The sequence below is a fragment of the Vulpes lagopus genome, chromosome 12 (assembly GCF_018345385.1).
Source record: "Vulpes lagopus strain Blue_001 chromosome 12, ASM1834538v1, whole genome shotgun sequence".
NCBI classification, from domain to species: Eukaryota; Metazoa; Chordata; class Mammalia; order Carnivora; family Canidae; genus Vulpes; species Vulpes lagopus.
In genome coordinates, this window is record NC_054835.1 from 18,679,210 (window position 1) to 18,697,259 (window position 18,050).

An 18,050-nucleotide genomic window follows, 5' to 3' on the forward strand; every position below is an offset into this window, starting at 1 on the left:
TGCTACTTCGTCTGTCTGTTTTACACATCAAATTCCCATCTCAGTTTCTGATTTCCACTGACTGTCTCTGGGCCCTCTGACTGTGGAGGTGGGGAGGGTAGGTTTTGAGTTTTACTGGGCTTTAAATTTATGGGGGAGGGGCACACCCAGTCACTTTTCCCAGCTCAAGCTCTTCCTAGTGAATGGTCCAAGGCTGGAGGGTGGGCAGTATGGAGGGCAGGTGTTTCAGGGACTGCCAACTCAGAAGCAGTGGGTTGCAGTTGAAGGATGGAATAAGGCAAGACTTGTGCAATTCCTGAACACAGCTTTTGCCTAAAGCCCAAAACTGGGATAAGAGGATGAAGGTCTCTCACCTGTCCTCTGTGCTGAATTCTGCTGGGGCTTGACACATTGTGCTGGGGGTGGGGGGCGGGCACTGCAGCAGGAGCACCCGCACTGTTGCCCAACATAGAAAAGCCACAAGGGTCAAGACCGTCAGATGGAGCAGAGTATCTAGGAGGTTGCCAAGGGCTATTGCCCATCCCCATTTAGGGTAGATAAGGGCACAGGAAAGGCTGATTTGAAGGTCTGGGCAAGTGTAGACCTGGTGAGGTTTTATGCTGGGGTGCAAGGGTACTACATCAAACACCTGGGTCTGTCTGAGGGGATGGAAAGATGAGAGAACCTGCTAGGTGTGTTCTGTGTGAACTTAGGAGGTCATTCTCTGTAAAGTACACAACCAGTTCTCCACCCAACTAATAATTGCAGTATGGGAAGGTAGGCCCAGTGTCCCCTGCCCCTAACAAAAATAGATCATACTTCTATAGCACTTTCTTTTTTAAAAGATTTATTTGAGAGAGAGGGAGAGCGTGTATAAACAGGGAGAGGAGCAGAGGGAGAGGGAGAGAGAGAATCTCAAGCTGACTTCTCCTGAGCCTAATACAGGGCTACATCCCACAACCCTGAGATTATGCCTAAACTGAAATAAAAAATCAGATGTTGAACCCATTGAGCCACCCAGGCGCCCCTATAGAACTTCCTATGTGCTCCTGGCAGACCAGGCCCTATTCTAATCACTCTACATTTACTACCTCATTTACTACAACACTGTATAAAGTAGATACTATTACTATGCTTATTTTAATATGAGAAAAACAGGCATAGAGAGGTTAAATTCTCAAGATCACTCAGGTGAAGTGATGAAGTCAAGATTTAATACTGATCAGGATTCAGAGTCTGTGCTCATGAATTTTCAAGAATTTTAAGTATTCAGACTTCTACAAGTTGGGATGAATTCAAATGAATTAAAAAATACTGAATGAAGCAAATTATGCTAAAAAGGTACTTGCCACGTCCATATTTGAGGCTTGAGGAGAGGGTGCCCAGAAGATAAACAGTGATACGACAGGTGATATTTGGGTGATTAGCTTTCTGTGCTAGGCTCTTTACATGAATGACCTCATTTTATTTCTTCAAGTAATCTTTACACCCAACGTTGGGCAGGAACCTACGACCCTTAGATCAGGCTCCAGCGCTCTACTGATTGGGCGAGCCAGGAGCCCTTTAATGAGCTCATTTTAGTAAATGTCTCCATTCTCCAGAGGAGAAAACTGAGACTTAGAGCTGCCTGTGGTCACCCAACTGGTATTTAATTAATGCCTGCAGAGTTTGCGTTCTTAATCTCTGGGGCTAGGAGTGTGTTCTACAAGGAAGCGGAGGACGAACGAAGTCTTCCAACCACACAGAAAACCGCACACCTCCACTGGCTCTCGCTGCCGGGATAAACGCCTTTCAAACTGGCGAACCAGCTCTTTGCGTCCACGCCCACCTCCGACCTTCCCCCACCTTCTCTGTGCCGCTCGCGATTGGCTGTGGTCGCTGCCGTGGTCCCGCCCCCTCCCTGCGGGTTTCTGATTGGGGGCGGCTTGCGCAGCTCCGCCCCTCGACGCCTAGAGCAACCGGAAACAGGCATGGCGGCTCCCGGGGTCGCTGCTACAGACCTAGGTGCGGTGGCATTCGGGTGGGGCCCACGGCTCGTGTATTGCGAGGGAGGAAGGCAGTCTTTGGGGATTGTGGTGTGCCAGAGGTCCCTCGGAGTGGGGGTCTGGGGTCGTTTCAGACACGATCCCTTCAGACTTGGGCGAGGGCCCCTCGTACAGGGATTCCTATGAACGCGGGCAGAGAGCCTCTGAGTGCCGGTTGCTGGGGCTCCTCTGCATCAGGTGTGTGGGGCGGGCACCTAAGCCCACTCCCAGCGCCTCAGGTCGATACCTCCGTGCCCCCAGAGGTGGTCCGAGGCAAGCGGGCCGCTCTCTTCTTCGCTGCGGTGGCCATCCTGCTGGGGCTGCCGCTCTGGTGGAAGACCACGGAGACCTACCGGGCCCCGTTGCCTTACTCCCAGATCAGTGGGCTGAATGCCCTGCAGGTGAGACCTCGGTGGGAGATGGCCGGGGGACGGCCCTCTGGCAAGGTGGAGACTCAGCTGAAGGCCCTGGTGCTCCTTCCTTTAGCTGCGGCTCATGGTGCCCGTCACTGTCGTGTTTACCCGAGAGTCCGTGCCATTGGACGACCAGGAGAAGCTGCCTTTCACCGTTGTGCAAGAGAGAGAAATCCCCCTGAAATGTGAGTTCCTGGGGAGTCAGAGCTGCCTTTCTGGTCTGTGCTCAATCCAGAGATGCGTTAGATAGGAGGAGCATGGGTCACTTAAAGGTAGTTAAGAATTTATTAAAAGCCCTCTCTGAATGAACAGTGTGTGATTGGTTAGATAGAAAACTTTAAATTCAGTGTTCACCATTAAGGCTATAGTTTTATTCTTAAGACAATTATGCTAGCTGATGAAAGCAATTATTGCTCATTACGGGATAGGAGAGGAAGTGGGATGTAGTGGAAAGGACGCAGGGTTTGGAAGCAAGTTAGAGTTGTATACAGGCCTTATTAAATTTAGCGTGCAGCACTTTACTGAGTGTTAGGTACTTTCTGGTACCAGGAATTTTGGGATGAATAAGGAATTGATAATGGTTTCAAGAAATTCGTAGTCCAGTAGGGGAGAAAGACACTTAGATAAAGAAATCACAGTAAAAGGATGTAAGAAACCGAGATTGTGCTAAAAAAAGAGCCTTTAACTGTCTGGGAGGAAAGAAAGGCAGAGGTTTTGAGGATGTCATTTTTAAGCTGGATTTTTAAAGGATGTGAAGGAATTCACGTTAAATGGGGGAAGGGAAGAAGTTGTTCATCATATGCCAGAAACTAGGTGAAGCATTTTACGTATGTTGCCTCATTTAATCCTCTTTAACATTATGATCTCCATTTTATAAATAAATCTCTTATTAAAAGAGATTTTAATATGTTCAGGATCACACAGCTAGCTAGTAAGAGGTGGAACTGGTATTTAAATCCAGGCCTAACTGATTCAATTGTTCTGGCTTTTAACCAACAAACTCTAACTGCCTCCTATGTAAGCATGGAGGGGTGAATCAGCATGTTGGGGGATCTATGAACAGTTTTACTTTTCTGGAGTGTGAAGTGAAAGACTGGGTATGACTGGATGTGTAGGCTGAGTCCACACCATGACGTGTCTATATGCCATTTACTTTCTAGCTTTTTAACCTTGGTCACACACTGTTTTTAGAAAACAATCTTATTTTAAGAGGCACCTGAGTGGCTCTGGTTAAGCATCTGTCTCTTTTTTTTCTTATTTATTTTTATTTTATTTTATTTTATTTTATTTTATTTTATTTTATTTTATTCAGTTTGCCAATAAATAGTATAACAGTGCTCATCACATCAAGTCCCCTCCTTAGTGCCTGTCACCCAGTTACAGAGAGAGAGGCAGAGACCTAGGCAGAGGGGAAGCAGATTCCCTGTGGGGAGCCTGTTACAGAACTCAATCCCTGGACCCAGGATCACGACCTGAGCAAAAGGTAGACATGGAACTGCTGAGCCACCCAGGATTCCTATTTTTAACTTCTTGAGGAACCTCCACACTTTTCCAGAGTGACTGCACAGCTTGCATTCCCACCAACAGTGCAAGAGGGTTCCCCTACATCTCTGACTCTTGATCTCAGTGAGTTTAGCCCGTGGTGGACCTGCCACTAGATGGGGAGCCTGCATTTTTTAAAAAATCATATTTCATACAGTTCAACCTAATGTAAACACACATAGTTTTTGTTTTTCAAAACAAAAATAGGATCATACCTTACATGTTAGTTTACAACTTGATTGTTATCAATTTGTCATGGATTTCTTCATATTTAGTGACACAGCATTCAATAATATGGACATATCGTGGAGGCAATATAGTAGAGTGGCCAAAAGTATGGAATTTGGTGTAAGAGAGCTGGATTAAAGCCTTGGTTCGCTCTCTTTCTGCCATCTTGGAGCCTGTGGAGGCCTGCTGGGAACAGGACTCCTAAAGTGACGACTATGTCTGGAAGGCTTTGGTCCAAGGCCATTTTTGCTGGCTATAAACGGGGTCTCCAGAACCAGAGGGAGCACACAGCTCTACTTAAGATCGAAGGTGTTTATGCTTGAGATGAAACTGAGTTCTATCTCGGCAAGTGATGTGCTTATGTCTACAAAGCAAAGAACAACACAGTAACTCCTGGTGGCAAACCAAACAAAACCAGAGTAATCTGGGGAAAAGTAACTTGTGCTCATGGAAACAGCGGCATGGTTTGTGCCAAATTCCGAAGCAACCTTCCTGCGAAAGCCATTGGCCACAGAATCCGCATGATGATGTTTAAATCCTCAAGGATTTAAACTTATTAAAAGTAAATAAATAAAGGTGTAGATTTGTAAAAAAAATAAATAAAAAATAAAAAAAGGCCTTGGTTCTGGGGCACCTGGGTGGCTTAGTGGTTGAGTGTCTGCCTTTGGCTCAGGTCATGATTCCAGGGTCCTGGGATCGAGTTCCACATCAGGCTCCCTGTGGGGAATCTGCTTCTCCCTCTGCCTGCGTCCTGCCTCTCTCTGTGTCTCTCATGAATAAATAAATAAAATCTTTAAAGAAAAAAAAAAAGCCTTGTTTCTGCCACTTATTGGTGCGAATTTTTTTTTAAAGATTTTATTTATTTATTCATGAGAGACACAGAGAGACACAGGCAGAGCGAGAAGCAGGCTTCATGCAGGGAGCCGGATGTGGGACTTGATCCCAGGTCTCCAGGATCACACCCTGGGCTGAAGGTGGCGCTAAACTGCTGAGCCACGGCGGCTGCCCTATTGGTGTGAAATTTTTTTAAAGATTTTATCTATCTATCTATCTATCTATCTATCTATCTATCTATCTATCATCTATTCATTCATTCATGAGAGACACACACACACAGAGACAGAGACAGAGACACAGGCAGAGGGAGAAGCAGGCTCTAGGCAGGGAGTCTGAGGTGGGACTTGATCCCCCTTCTCCAGGAACACGCCCTGGACTGAAGGCGGTGCTAAACCGCTGAGCCACTGGTGCTGCCCAATTGGTGCGAATTTGAGTGAGGTTGTTAACCTTTCTAAATCTTGGTTTTCTCATCTTTTAAACATGAGTAGTGATGGGTTTGTTCATTTATTCAACAAGTATTTATTGAGTATCTATGTCAGATACTGTTGTAGTTGCTGGAGATATAGCAAACTAAATAGACAAAAAGAAGAGAACAGACAGGAAGATAAACAAATTAAGTGTATTTTAGGTGAGAGGGCTAGGGAGATCCCTGGGAGGCTCAGTGGTTTAGCGCCTGCCTTTGGTGTGATCCTGGAGTCCCGGGATCGAGTCCCACATTGGGCTCCCTGCATGGAGCCTGCTTCTTTCTCTGCCCGTGTCTCTGCCTCTCTCTCTCTCTGTCTCTCATGAATAAATAAATAAAAATCTTTAAAAAAATATTTTAAGTGGGGGCGGCGCCTGGTTGGGTCAATCAGTGGAGTATGTGACTCTTGGTCTTGGGGTTATGGGTTCGAATACCACATTGGGTGTAGAAATTACTTAAAATCTTAAATCAGTCAATAAATGTATTATGTATATGATAGATGGTGACAGGAGACAAACAGTTCAGGACAGGAGGATAAGGAGGGTTTTTGGGGGGATAAGGAGATCATTACTGTTTTAGAAAGGGTGGCCAGGGAAGGCATTATTTGAAAACAGGACTTCCAAGTAAAGATCTAAACGTGGTAAAGGAGTAAATTGTGTAGATACCTGGGAGAAGAGCATTTTTGGCAGAGGGATAAGCAAGTATAAGGTCCTGAGGTAGGAGCAGAAGTGGTGCCTTTGCAGAACGGTGAGAATCCCATTGTGGTGAGATTGAGGTGAATGAAGGAAAGAGTAAGAGGAAATGAAATAAAACCAGAGCAGTGAAAGGGGCCTAGGTTCACATACAGCTTATTCTGGCTGAGAAGGGAAGCCATTGAAGGATTTTTATTTTGTCTTGTTTCATTTTTCAAAGATTTTATTTTATTTTTTAAAGATTATTTATTTATTCTTTCACAAAAGACACACAGAGAAAGGCAGAGACATAGGAGGAGGGAGAAGCAGGCTCCCCATAGGGAGCCTAACATGGGACTGGATCCGAGGACCCTGAGATCATGACTTGAGCTGAAGACACATGCTTAACTGACTGAGCCACCCAGGTACCCCAAGGAATCCCATTTCTTTACGTTAGGGCCTTAGAAGTCAAATTATAGGAAGTACACTGATTGCTATTTTGGCAAATGATCTAAAATTATTATCCCTTAATTCTAATATGAAAAGTCTTGTTACATCCACTCTCCTGCATGAGCCTAGCAGAAAATATTACGTGTCTCATTGTCAGCACTGCAAAAAACTTGCTGTGATAGAAGCATAACCTATGTCTTAGAGTGGCCACATTAACAACTTTTGGACACCGTGAATAATAGAGCCCATTTCCATCTAGAACAAGGCTTTTCAAAAAGGTGTTCTTTTACAGCTGGTTTATTCTCATCAGGATCAACACATTGCATTTTGTTACATCTCTTTTGCCCTTTTTGTTATACATCTGCTCCCCCTACCCTATTCCAATATACTTATTTTCTTTGATTTGTTGGATAAAGTAAGTCATTTGTTTTATGGAACACCTCACGTTCTGGATTTTGCAGATTGTTTCCTCCTACTTTATTATTTTTTTTTCTTTTAAGATTTGATTTATTTATTCATGAGAGACACAGAGAGAGGGGCAGATACATAGGCAGAGAGAGAAGCAGGCTCCATGCAGGGAGCCCGATGTGGGACTCGATCCCGGGACTCCGGGATCATGCCCTGGGCCAAAAGCAGGTGCTCAACTGCTGAGCCATCCGGGCACCCCCTACTTCCTCCTACTTTCATTTAAGTTGTTTCTCTACTATCCATATTTTTAATAAACTGTTAGATCTGAAGATTGTATTAAAATCAGTTTCACTTTTTAGGAATGATATGATATACTTCCTATGTCAGGAAGTATATAATGATTGGTTGTTTCACTTTGGGTGGTACAAAGATGATTTTGTGAATTCAGATATTGTCAGCTTGATGTCTGTGTTTTAATTCCCTGTCCACCTTTGACCTGAGAGTTTTGGCATCCATTTCATTAGTGGTTGCAAAATGGCAATTTTTAAATTCTATAATTTCTCTGGTGTATATGACCTGGAATTCTTCTGTAACAAAGAACTTCCTCAATAAATTTTAAATTCAACTTCTCAAGTTCAGTGGGGGGTGAGTGGGGCAAGAAAATCCCTTTGGGATTGCCTTACAGGTGTAGATTAACTTGGGGAGAATTGACATCCTTAGAACATTTAGTCTAAGAACCTTGTATGCTTTTCCCATTTTATTTTATTTTATTTTATTTTATTTTATTATTTTATTTTTATTTTAAACATTTTATTTATTCATTCATTCATGAAAGACACAGAGAGAGAGGCAGAGATGCAGGCAAAGGGAGAAGCAGTCTCCATGCAGGAAGCCCGACTTGGGACTCGATCCCGGGTCTCCAGGATCATGCGCTGGGCTGAAGGCGGGCGCTGAACCGCTGGGCCACCCAGGATCCCCCCGCTCTTCCCATTTTATTGAGATCTTTTATGTCCTTCAGTGAAGCCCTTGGTGTTTTTTTGTTAAAGATTTCATTTATTTATTCATGAGAGACACAGAGAGAATGGCAGAGACATAGGCAGAGGGAGAAGCAGGCTCTATACAGGGAGTCTGATGTGGGACTCAATCCTGGGTCTCCAGGATCACACCCTGAGCCAAAGGCAGATGCTTAACTGTTGAGTCACCCAGGTGTCACAGTCCTTAACTTTTCAAGTTGGATGTTGCCGGTATTGATCAGAAAGCTACTGATGCTTGTATATACCTAGTCCTTGTACTGAATTGTTACCAGTTTGAGTAGTTTTCCAGTTGATTCTTGATTTCCAGTCTTGATTTTCTTGGAAAAGAATTATGCTACTTCAAAAAGTGGCCGTTTTGTTTCTTTCAGATATTCATGTGTCATGTCTCTTTCTTCACTTAATACTTTGGTCAGGAACTTCAGAAAGAACAATGCTGAATAATAGAGGAGATAGCAGGCATCCTTGTTTTATTACTATTTTTTTTTAAAAGATTTTATTTATTTATTTATTTATTTATTTATTTATTTATTTATTTATTTGGGAGAGAGAGAATGGGAGCAAGCAGGTATAAGCAAGGAAAGGAGTAGAGGGAGAGGGACAAGCAGACTCTCCACTGAGTGTAGAGCCTGATGTGGAGCTCCATCCCACAACCCTGAGATCGTGACCTGATCCAAAATCAAGTGTTGGATGCTTAACTGACTGAGCCACCCAGGCACCCCTTATTACTAATTTTAATGGAACTGCATTTAGTGTTTTATCATTAAGTGTGCATCTTATCTTTATCAAGAACATTCATCAAATTTAATTATTTTGAGGCACTCACTGAAGTAATCTTTATGGTTTTTCTCCTTTCATCTATTAATAGAATGAATACTGTAATAGATTTTTCTTTGAGAGGGTACTTTAGGTTGACAGTAGTGTGTACATAGGCAGAGGCAAGAACTAGTTAGGTGGAAGAGGTGGGGTGTCATGTATTTGATAATCATTCATGTAGAAATCATTAGAATTGGCTATAGCTTCTTGGTCTTTCTTTGCAGTTAACAGCAAGATGCTGTCCTAAGACTGTGTTAGGGCTGGGAAGGTGAATAGGAGTCTGTATTTAGACTTCTCATCTTGCTTCTTCCTGTTCCTCTCAGACAAAATGAAAATCAAATGCCTATTCCAGAAGGCCTATCGGAGGGCTCTAGAGCACGAGGAGGCGGCCTTGTCCCTGGGCAGTATGAAAGGTACTAGAAGGGGTGATCGTGCTAGTTGAACACAAATCCCTCTTTTTCTCTTCCAATCTCTAAGCATGCATTTTCCATACCTTGTCTTAACTTTAGAATCTCTCTGGGAAAGCTGGGAATGAGATACCTTATGTTTCAGCCTGGGCCACGGGGGGCCAAGCCTGACCACAGTGTCAGCCAGGTGTGAGTGGGAGGTGGAGCTGTGGCTTAAGCGCTCTCTGGGGGCCAGAGGGAAAGGGAATGGTGTTTTGCTCCTGGTGCATTTCTTGCTCTTGTCCCCAGAGGCAGAAACCATGTTAGCCAAGTCGCAGAAGCAAGCAGAGGGCTCTCTGACTGTGTATGTGATCTCTGAACACTCCTCACTTCTGCCCCAGGTAGGGTGAGCAGAGAAGCTGCAGCTTTGCTTATCCCGTCAATTCGTTCTCCCTAGGTCACCTTCTTGCAGTAGTGCTGCCCATTGGCTTGTATTTGCTACAGAAAACTCTTTAACAGTTAATTTTTTTTTAACAAATATTTTTTTTAAAAGAATGCAAATAGAGATTTTTTTCATTGGCTCTGGGTCTTTCTAAATCCATGAGTTATATATGGTTAAGGCTCTGATGACCATTTAAAGTAGGGGAGAAAATCAGGATTAAAAAAAGCTGGTTTGAATGGGTTGTGGTAATATGGGCCAACATGTTGACCCTTTCACTTGATGAGCAAGGGGCTCAATGGGAGCCATGCCATGTACCATTTTCTCTTAAAACTTAGGATGAAGTATTAAAAAGAATTTTTTTTTTAGGTTTTATGTATTTATTTGAGAGAGAGCATGAGCAGGGGAGAGGGGCAGTGGGTGAGGGAGAAGCAGACTTTCCACTGAGCTGGGAGCGGCTCGATCCCAGGAGGCTGGGATCATGAACTGAGCCACCCAGGCGCCACCCATGATAAAATATTCAATTCTTAAAAAATATGAGAGAAAATTTTAATGAATATCCATGTACTTAAGTCCAGCTTGCAAACTACAGCCTAGCAGTATAGCTGAACCCTGCATGTCTCCATGTATACCCTTTTGACCCAGGGTGGCCATATTTTTTGTGTGTGTCTTTTTTACTTTTCTTTCAAGTTTTATCATGTATGTTATATCTCAATAAATAATATATTTAATTGTACACACTTTTGAACTTATAGAGCACACATTCTTCTGTAACTTTCATTCAGCATTTCTATTTGAGAGTCATCCATGATAATCAATGTATATGAGTCTAATATGTTCATTTTTAATGTTTCATTATAGAAACATGTCACAATTTATGCATCCTATTGCTCATGGGCATTTGAATTGTTTCTGGTTTTTGACTCTTAGAAATAATGCTGCTGTGAGCATTCCTGTGCCTGCCTCTTTGCCACATGCTATCTACTTACATCAAACTTTCTAGGTGTTTGTTTATTATGCTGTCCTCCTTCCACATGCCATCTCCTTGTTTCCAGCCTGTGAAGATTTAGATAATACCTGGGACTTATATCTGCTGGGAAGGCACAAGGAATGGAAATGGATGAAAACATTCATGCATCCCAATTGGTTAGAGGTGCTGAGATAGTAGCTCACTCTGAATTTAAAGGGAGAAGTAGACCTGTTGGTCAGTGGCAGAAGGCCAGATTCTCTGAGACAGGAGCCAGCGCGCTCTTCTGCTTTCTTCCCTGAGCCCTGGGCATCCTGTCCCTTGCTGGCCTTTCACAGGACATGATGAGCTATATTGGGCCTGAGAGGACAGCAGTTGTGCGAGGGATCATGCACAGGGAGGCCCTTAACATCGTCGGCCACCAAGTAATCCAAGTAGCACAGGCCATGTCTTTGACTGAGGACGTGCTCGCTGCGGCCCTGTCTGACCACCTTCCAGAAGACAAGTGGAGCTCTGATAAGAGGCGGCCTCTCAAGTCCAGCTTGGGTATGGTGATGGGGCTTTGCCAGGAGAAGGGAGAGGGAAATGAATGATGGGGAGGGGAATCTGCGGGCAGACTCTTTACTCCTTTCTTCTGTGGTTCCACCTTTTAGTTAAAACACTCAGTGTTCCTCATCCCACTTTTATCCTCCCTTTGGTTCCATGATGTCCATCAAGCCCATTCCGGAGGAGAGACAAATTCAGCTCAGTCAGGGGTACAGCTGCCCTTGAGCCCCAGAAGCCTCTGGCTTCCCTCACTCCTGTTTCTACAGGCTATGAGATCACCTTCAGTTTACTCAACCCGGACCCCAAGTCCCATGACGTCCACTGGGACATCGAGGGAGCTGTCCAGCGCTATGTGCAGCCCTTCCTGAGCGCCCTCAGTGCTGTGGGCAACTTCTCTGTGGACTCCCAGGTGAGGCTCAGAGCAAGCTGGGGAGACCTTTCCCTAGCCACTCTGTCCTTCTCAAAGTCCATCTGTATTGATTGTTTGCAGGTGTAGTCTGTCCTTCCAGCTCTTAAAGCTTGCTGATCTGCTAGGAATTTGCCTGTGTGTATATCAGATTCTAGTGTCTGCATTCCCTCCATGGAGTACAGCTCAGGGTCTCTTGTCAATATTTGTTAAAAAAAAAAAAACAACTTTCCTTATGGCCCCCTTTATTTATTTATTTGTTTTTAAGATTTTTTAAATTTATTCATGAGAGACACAGAGAGAGAGACAGAGACATAGACAGAGGGAGAAGCAGGCTCCCCTCAGGGAACCTGATGCAGGACTTGATCCCAGGACCCCAGGATCACGACCTGAGCCAAAGGCAGACACTCAATTATTGAGCCACCCAGGTGCCCCATGACCCCCCCCCCCCCCCCCCGCCTTTAGAACTGTATTCACCCAGTTGTGCCATCCTTAAGGAATTTATTTAAAGAATCAGACTTCCGGAAATATGTCAATATAGTAACAGTAAAGATGGGTAAAGAAATGTAGTTTTCTTTAACCCCCCAGAGGCCTCTTTGGGAGGCTATCCTGGTGATTATCAGTAAAGAAATGTAGCTTTTTACTCATGAAGAATGTATCACACAGTGTCCTTTTAGGGAAAACGCGGGAGACATTTTTATCAGGTCTTGGTAGTAAGGGTACTTCTGAGTAACTGGCTTGAGTTGATCTTGTGGACACTGGATTATGCTATTCTTGTTTCCCTCTTTGTTTAGGCTCTTCAAAAGCCTGGTAAAACATGTGGTTTTTCAAAGCATGTATTTAGTGTATTAACTTTGCCCTTGGCTCTATTATTTTTTTATCCTACACCTGTTTTCTCTCAGCTCTGATTTTGTCTCATATCTTGTCCTAAGTGTATCATTTTAAATACTTTTTGAGATGAAGTGGGAGTATGAATCAATAAACAAAATAATCTTCTTTGCTTTACAGATTCTTTACTATGCAGTGTTGGGGGTAAACCCCCGCTTTGATCCAGCTTCTTCCAGCTACTACTTGGCCGCACACAGCCTCCCCCATGTCATCAACCCAGTGGAGTCCCGGCTGGGTAAGCTGAGGATGAGGGTCTGTCTGCCAGGCTGGGGAGGGACCCTGAAGGCTCAGTGTGGAGTTAGATGCTGGTAGTATATATACTTATGTGGCTCCCAGGTTGGATGGTCTGAGGGCATCAAGGAAGTCCTGGGCATTTAGGCTTCCTTTTTTTTTTTTTTTTTTTTTTAGGCTCCCTTTTTATGCGACTCTGTTGACATCTCTTAATTCCACACTATCCTATCCAAAAATGTTCATTTTTAAAAAATTTTTATTTATTTATGATAGTCACAGAGAGAGAGAGAGAGAGAGAGGCAGAGACATAGGCAGAGGGAGAAGCAGGCTCCATGCACCGGGAGCCCGACATGGGATTCGATCCCAGGTCTCCAGGATTGCGCCCTGGGCCAAAGGCAGGCGCTAAACCGCTGCGCCACCTAGGGATCCCCAAAAACGTTCATTGAACATGACTCCCACTGCTTTTTTATAAATAAATGGAAAGGCTGTATCTCTGTCCATGCAAGCCATCCAGGAAAGATATGGTCACACATGTAGGAGACATAACAGCAAAAATACATGAAGGTAGAATTTGGATAGATAGTTCTGCTGATTGAGGTTTGAAGCTGGGAGGATTCCAGTTTTTCATTTTGAGGGTGGTACCTACGAAGAATAGATGACCATAAACTAATACAGGCAAACCAAAGTTAGTACATCACTAGTTGTGGGATTTCAGACACTAAGCCTAGGCCAGTGTGGACCAAGATATGGGAGGGGCTGCAGGTCATCCTTCCCTCCCTCCCTCTGTCATCCCCCCCCCCCCCCCCCCCCACTTTCTCCCTCCAGCAGTATGGAGTACAGAGATAGAAGGGCATTCCAGGGAAGGGAACTCTGAGCTTAGATATAGAAGAATCAGGCATACAGACAGGCATTCAGGAAGCTCAGAGAAGTTTAGTGTAGCAGAATTGTGAGGGAGTGACGGAGATGAAGCTGGCAAGGCAGGCAGGTGCCAGATCATAAGGACCACATTAAGTAGCTTGAGCTTTTTACTGGGTGTGAAGAGTTAGCTGTTGAAGGATTAAGAGGGAATTGACATGAGGTCATGCTTACACTTGTGAATAAGATGGGGTTATAGTTACATTGGTGTGATGTGGCACTGGCTAAGAGAGTGGTCTTTTTTTTTTTTTTAAATATTTTATTTTATTTTATTTATTTATTTATTTTTATATTTTATTTTATTTATTCATGATAGACGCACAGAGAGAGAGAGAGAGAGAGGCAGAGACACAGGCAGAGGGAGAAGCAGACTCCATGCAGGGAGCCTGATGTGGGACTCGATCCCGGGACTCCAGCATCACACCCTGGGCCGAAGGCAGGCACTAAACCGCTGAGCCACCCAGGGATCCCCAAGAGAGTGGTCTTAAGACAGTCAAGGGTGGCCTGTTAGAGGAGGGGAGACTCCAGAGGCCTTTCAGGGACTAAGGACTCTACTTCACATATGTGCATTTCTTGGGAGAAGGTTCAGAGGAGGATTTTGACCACAGAAACCCAGGACTGGAGGCTAACCTGGTGATTATCAGTTGGGGAAAATTAGGCCCAGAGTGAGTGACCAGAAAGTTAGAGGCTAACCTGGAACTGAGCTCTAGATCCAGCATGTTTTAATATTCTGACCTTCTTTCTCTTTGTACCACAGGATCCAGCGCTGCCTCCCTTTACCCAGTCCTCAACTTTCTGCTCTACGTACCTGAGCTTGCCCACTCCCCCCTGTACATTCAGGACAAGGATGGGGCTCCAGTGGTCACCAACGCCTTCCACAGTCCCCGCTGGGGTGGCATTATGGTAATGGTCCTTGAGACTATTCCTTCTGTTGTTCCTCTTGTGTCCTCCATGCCCAGTCTGTGGGAGGGGCAGCACCAAAGAGGTGAGGGTGGTAGGAGCTTGTCCCCTCCTCTGCCAGTCCCACACCTTCTTATTTCTATTCATGTTTTCTATGATCTGACCCTTTTGCATGTAGTGGTTGGCACTTCCTGAGGATTTCTCTGGTATACATCTTAGATCTTGACTCTGTTTATGGGAGTCTTGCAAGGGTGGGAACTTTGTTTCTCCTATTACACTGGCAGTTTCTTATAGGTAGGAACTCTTATTAAAGTGGAATACAAAAATATTTTTTATGTTTAAAAAATATATTTTTTATTTATAAAAATATATTTTATATTTATATATTGAGGGGATAATGGAGATACTTTATGAAAAGCTTCTAATACATATTCAAAAAATATTAGTGGTACCTTCAGGTTTGTAATTTCTAAAGAGCACAGAACAGGTCTTTTTCTCTCATAGTCTCTAGAGTGTTTAGGGCAGAGCTGTGAATGGTCCGGTGTAGTCTTGAGGCAATCTCATTTCCCCCCACAGATATACAACGTGGACCCCACTGCCTACAATGCCTCAGAACTGCCTGTGAGGGTTGAAGTGGAGATGGTGCGAGTGATGGAAGTGTTCCTGGCTCAGTTGCGGTGAGGTCCTGGCTAATGCACCTGGGGGTGTGGCCACTGAGCCTGACCCTAGTCTCCTGAGCTGCCTGGAATGAAATCTTACCTGGCAGAGATATCTTGACTGTGCCTAGAGCCCCAAGGAAACCAAGAAAGGTTCCTAAGAATCACTTTATGTTCTAAGGAGGAGTATTTGCTGACCAAAACTGTTTTAGGAAAAACAGCCTCCTGAATGTCAGGTCCATGGGCTGTGATTAGGGATGCTTAAGAAAATAGCTATTAATTCTTAAGCTGACTGGTACATTAATAGTGGCTGCCTCATGCCCTGTGCTTAGGATTCTTGGCCTGTGCCTGGGATCATCAGGAAAGAGAATTCTGATTGATTAGCAATGCCTGCCCTGGGTGTAGGATTAGAGATACAGCACATGTGCTTATCAGAAGTGGTGCTGGATCGGGGTACTTGGGTGGCTTGGTTGGGTAGCTGACTTGGTTTTGGCTCAGGTCATGTTCTCAGGGCCCTGGGACTGAGCCCTGCATTGGGCTCCATGCTCAGCATGGAGTCTACTTGTCTCTCCCTCTGCTCCACCTCTGCTTGTGCACAGTACTTTCTCTCTCTCAAATAGATAAATAAAAAACAGCAAAAAAAGAAGTCCTGGATCATCCCTTAACTAAAGGTCCAAAGAGAAGGTAGATAGGGTGAGGGGATTAAACTAGATTGCTATTATCAGAAATACTTTAGCCATGGGACCTTTTTTCAAACAAGATCTTAGAAATCCAATCTTGAGACAGGTAAAAGTAAAAACACTGGTTAAAATGGGGCTTGGGGCTCTGTTTTGCTGAGTGTTGCCATTCACCCTTCGAGACCCTGAGGCACTTTCCTATGACTTTTGTGGTTCTGGGTAAGATTGAAAATCTTAGTCATTATTCTAGGAATCTTAGCCATCTTCTACTCTCAGTCTTCCTTACTTTGCTTTTCCTATAGGCTGCTCTTTGGGATTGCTCAGCCCCAGATGCCTCCAAAATGCCTGTTTTCAGGGCCCAAGAGTGAAGGGCTAACGACCTGGGAGCTTGACCAGCTGCTCTGGGCTCGGTCAGTGGAGAACCTAGCTACAGCCACCACCACTCTCACTTCCCTGGCCCAGCTTCTCGGCAAGATCAGCAACATTGTCATCAAGGACGATGTGGCATCTGAGGTAAGCGGACAGGTGGGGCCAATGTGTGGTGAAACCAGAGAGCCAGATAACGCCCAGGGTGTGTGTGGGCATGCCATCCTTGAGTGCCCCAAGATTCCTCTAGCAGGCAGTGCCAGGTCCCCAGTAGGACTCCAGATGGGGTGTGAAGTTTTAAGCAGGCGCTAAAAAAATACACCATAGCCCTTTTATGCTGGCCTCCATATCCTGGGCAAACTCTAGGCAACATGCCTAGCTGATGGAAGACACAGTAAGTCCCATCCCCCCTCCCAGCCCAGTACCTCACTGGTGCCTGGGACATACTGGTAACTCCTTGCCCCCTTCCTAGGTGTACAGTGCTGTAGCTGCAGTCCAGAAGGCGGCAGAGGAGTTGGCCTCTGGGCACCTGGCCTCTGCCTTCATTGCCAGCCAGGAAGCGGTGACATCCTCAGAGCGTGCCTTTTTTGATCCCTCGCTCCTCCACCTCCTCTATTTTCCTGATGACCAGAAGTTTGCCATCTATATCCCACTCTTCCTGCCTATGGCTGTGCCCATCCTCCTGTCCTTGGTCAAGATCTTCCTGGAAACCCGCAAGTCCTGGAAAAAGCCTGAGAAAATAGACTGAGCAGGACAGCATTTCAGTAAGAAACCTTCCTTTCTGGCCAGGATGGAAGGTGTTAGATTGAGAGGCGTATAAAGGGGGCCTGCCGTGAAGGACTTGGCTCCTATAACCAAAGTATAGCACTCTAAGCAGGGTTCATTTTCCCTTCCCTTCCCATCCCTCTAGCTCAGATTCTCCCCCAACCTTTGTGCCCCCCCACCCAGAAGATGCATCATTTGGGTCTTATCTGGCTTGAAATTGAAGGCCCTTCCCTGTCTCCCTCCAGGGCAGGGACAGTTTGTTGTGCTTCTGTCCTGTTCCTTGCAGTCCTCTTGCACTCAGAGGGAGCATTGGGGGAAAGCCCTGGGTCAGATTCTAGCCCCTTCCCCTCCACGCTTCTCTCCAACCCCTCAGGGAGAACCTTAGCACTGCTCTCACGGAAGGGAGCAGGTCACCCCTGGGACCTTCTCCCTTCCACCCCTCCCTCCTGGCTGGCTGTGCCTACTGGGTGTAGCCTGATGCTGCGCATGTGGCAGTTTCCCTTCACCCTTTTATAGAAGTAGTGTGGTGCAGTGGAGAAGGTTTCAGACTTGGGATCGAGAATGCCTGAATTCAGATGTTTCTGTACCTTCTGCACTTATCATCTGGGGAGCATTGGATAAGCCTCTTAATCTCCCTGAGCCTCAGTTTTTCATTTGTTAAAATAGCACCAATGATATCTCACAAGGTGGTTATGAGGATTAAATGTGATAAACATATGAAAGTGTCTGGCACATGTTAAGCTCTCAATAAACATTGGTTGACTGAATTGAAATGATATGAAGTATGAGCAAACCTTTCATTCTTCATTTGTGTCTAAGTAATGGTTTCCCTAGTATCTGACCTGGACTCACAGGTCTACCTTGCTTCCACCTGGCCATGGGCCCTACAAGGAGGCTGTGCCTCCCTGCCCTGTGGGCCCTGTAGTGGTGAAGTGCCTAGGCTGTTGTCCCTCAGCATGTCCAGGGTTTCACAACAAAGCTGTTAGCATATACTGCTTTTTTTCGCAGGAGGTCTGGAAGACAATAGCTTGTACCAGTGTAAGTCC

The 18,050-nt window shown here is 45.0% G+C and overlaps 1 protein-coding gene, 1 non-coding gene and 1 pseudogene across 2 annotated transcripts; 2 read left to right on the forward strand and 1 right to left on the reverse strand.

Moving 5' to 3' along the window:
* Positions 1 to 1,922: 1,922 nt before the first annotated feature.
* On the forward strand, positions 1,923 to 17,780 carry PIGS (phosphatidylinositol glycan anchor biosynthesis class S). The gene is made up of 12 exons (XM_041726451.1): positions 1,923 to 1,983; positions 2,265 to 2,404; positions 2,490 to 2,601; positions 9,186 to 9,275; positions 9,558 to 9,649; positions 10,993 to 11,200; positions 11,467 to 11,609; positions 12,615 to 12,729; positions 14,398 to 14,543; positions 15,117 to 15,217; positions 16,176 to 16,386; positions 16,712 to 17,780. The coding sequence occupies exons 1-12, from the start codon at positions 1,950 to 1,952 to the stop codon at positions 16,985 to 16,987; spliced, it is 1,668 nt and encodes a 555-aa protein (XP_041582385.1). The 5' UTR covers positions 1,923 to 1,949; the 3' UTR covers positions 16,988 to 17,780.
* LOC121473761 lies at positions 4,333 to 4,737 on the forward strand (annotated as a pseudogene).
* On the reverse strand, positions 6,741 to 6,875 carry LOC121474352. The gene has a single exon (XR_005983362.1). It is a non-coding gene; the product is annotated as a small nucleolar RNA SNORA1 (small nucleolar RNA).
* Positions 17,781 to 18,050: the final 270 nt, after the last annotated feature.

Bases quoted from the DNA above. Each gene is read 5' to 3' on its own strand.
- PIGS (XM_041726451.1), top strand. From the start codon at position 1,950: ATGGCGGCTCCCGGGGTCGCTGCTACAGACCTAG. The intron at 1,984-2,264 runs GTGCGGTGGCAT...CCGTGCCCCCAG, and splicing joins GGTCGCTGCTACAGACCTAG to AGGTGGTCCGAGGCAAGCGG. The intron at 15,218-16,175 runs GTGAGGTCCTGG...CTTTTCCTATAG, and splicing joins GTGTTCCTGGCTCAGTTGCG to GCTGCTCTTTGGGATTGCTC.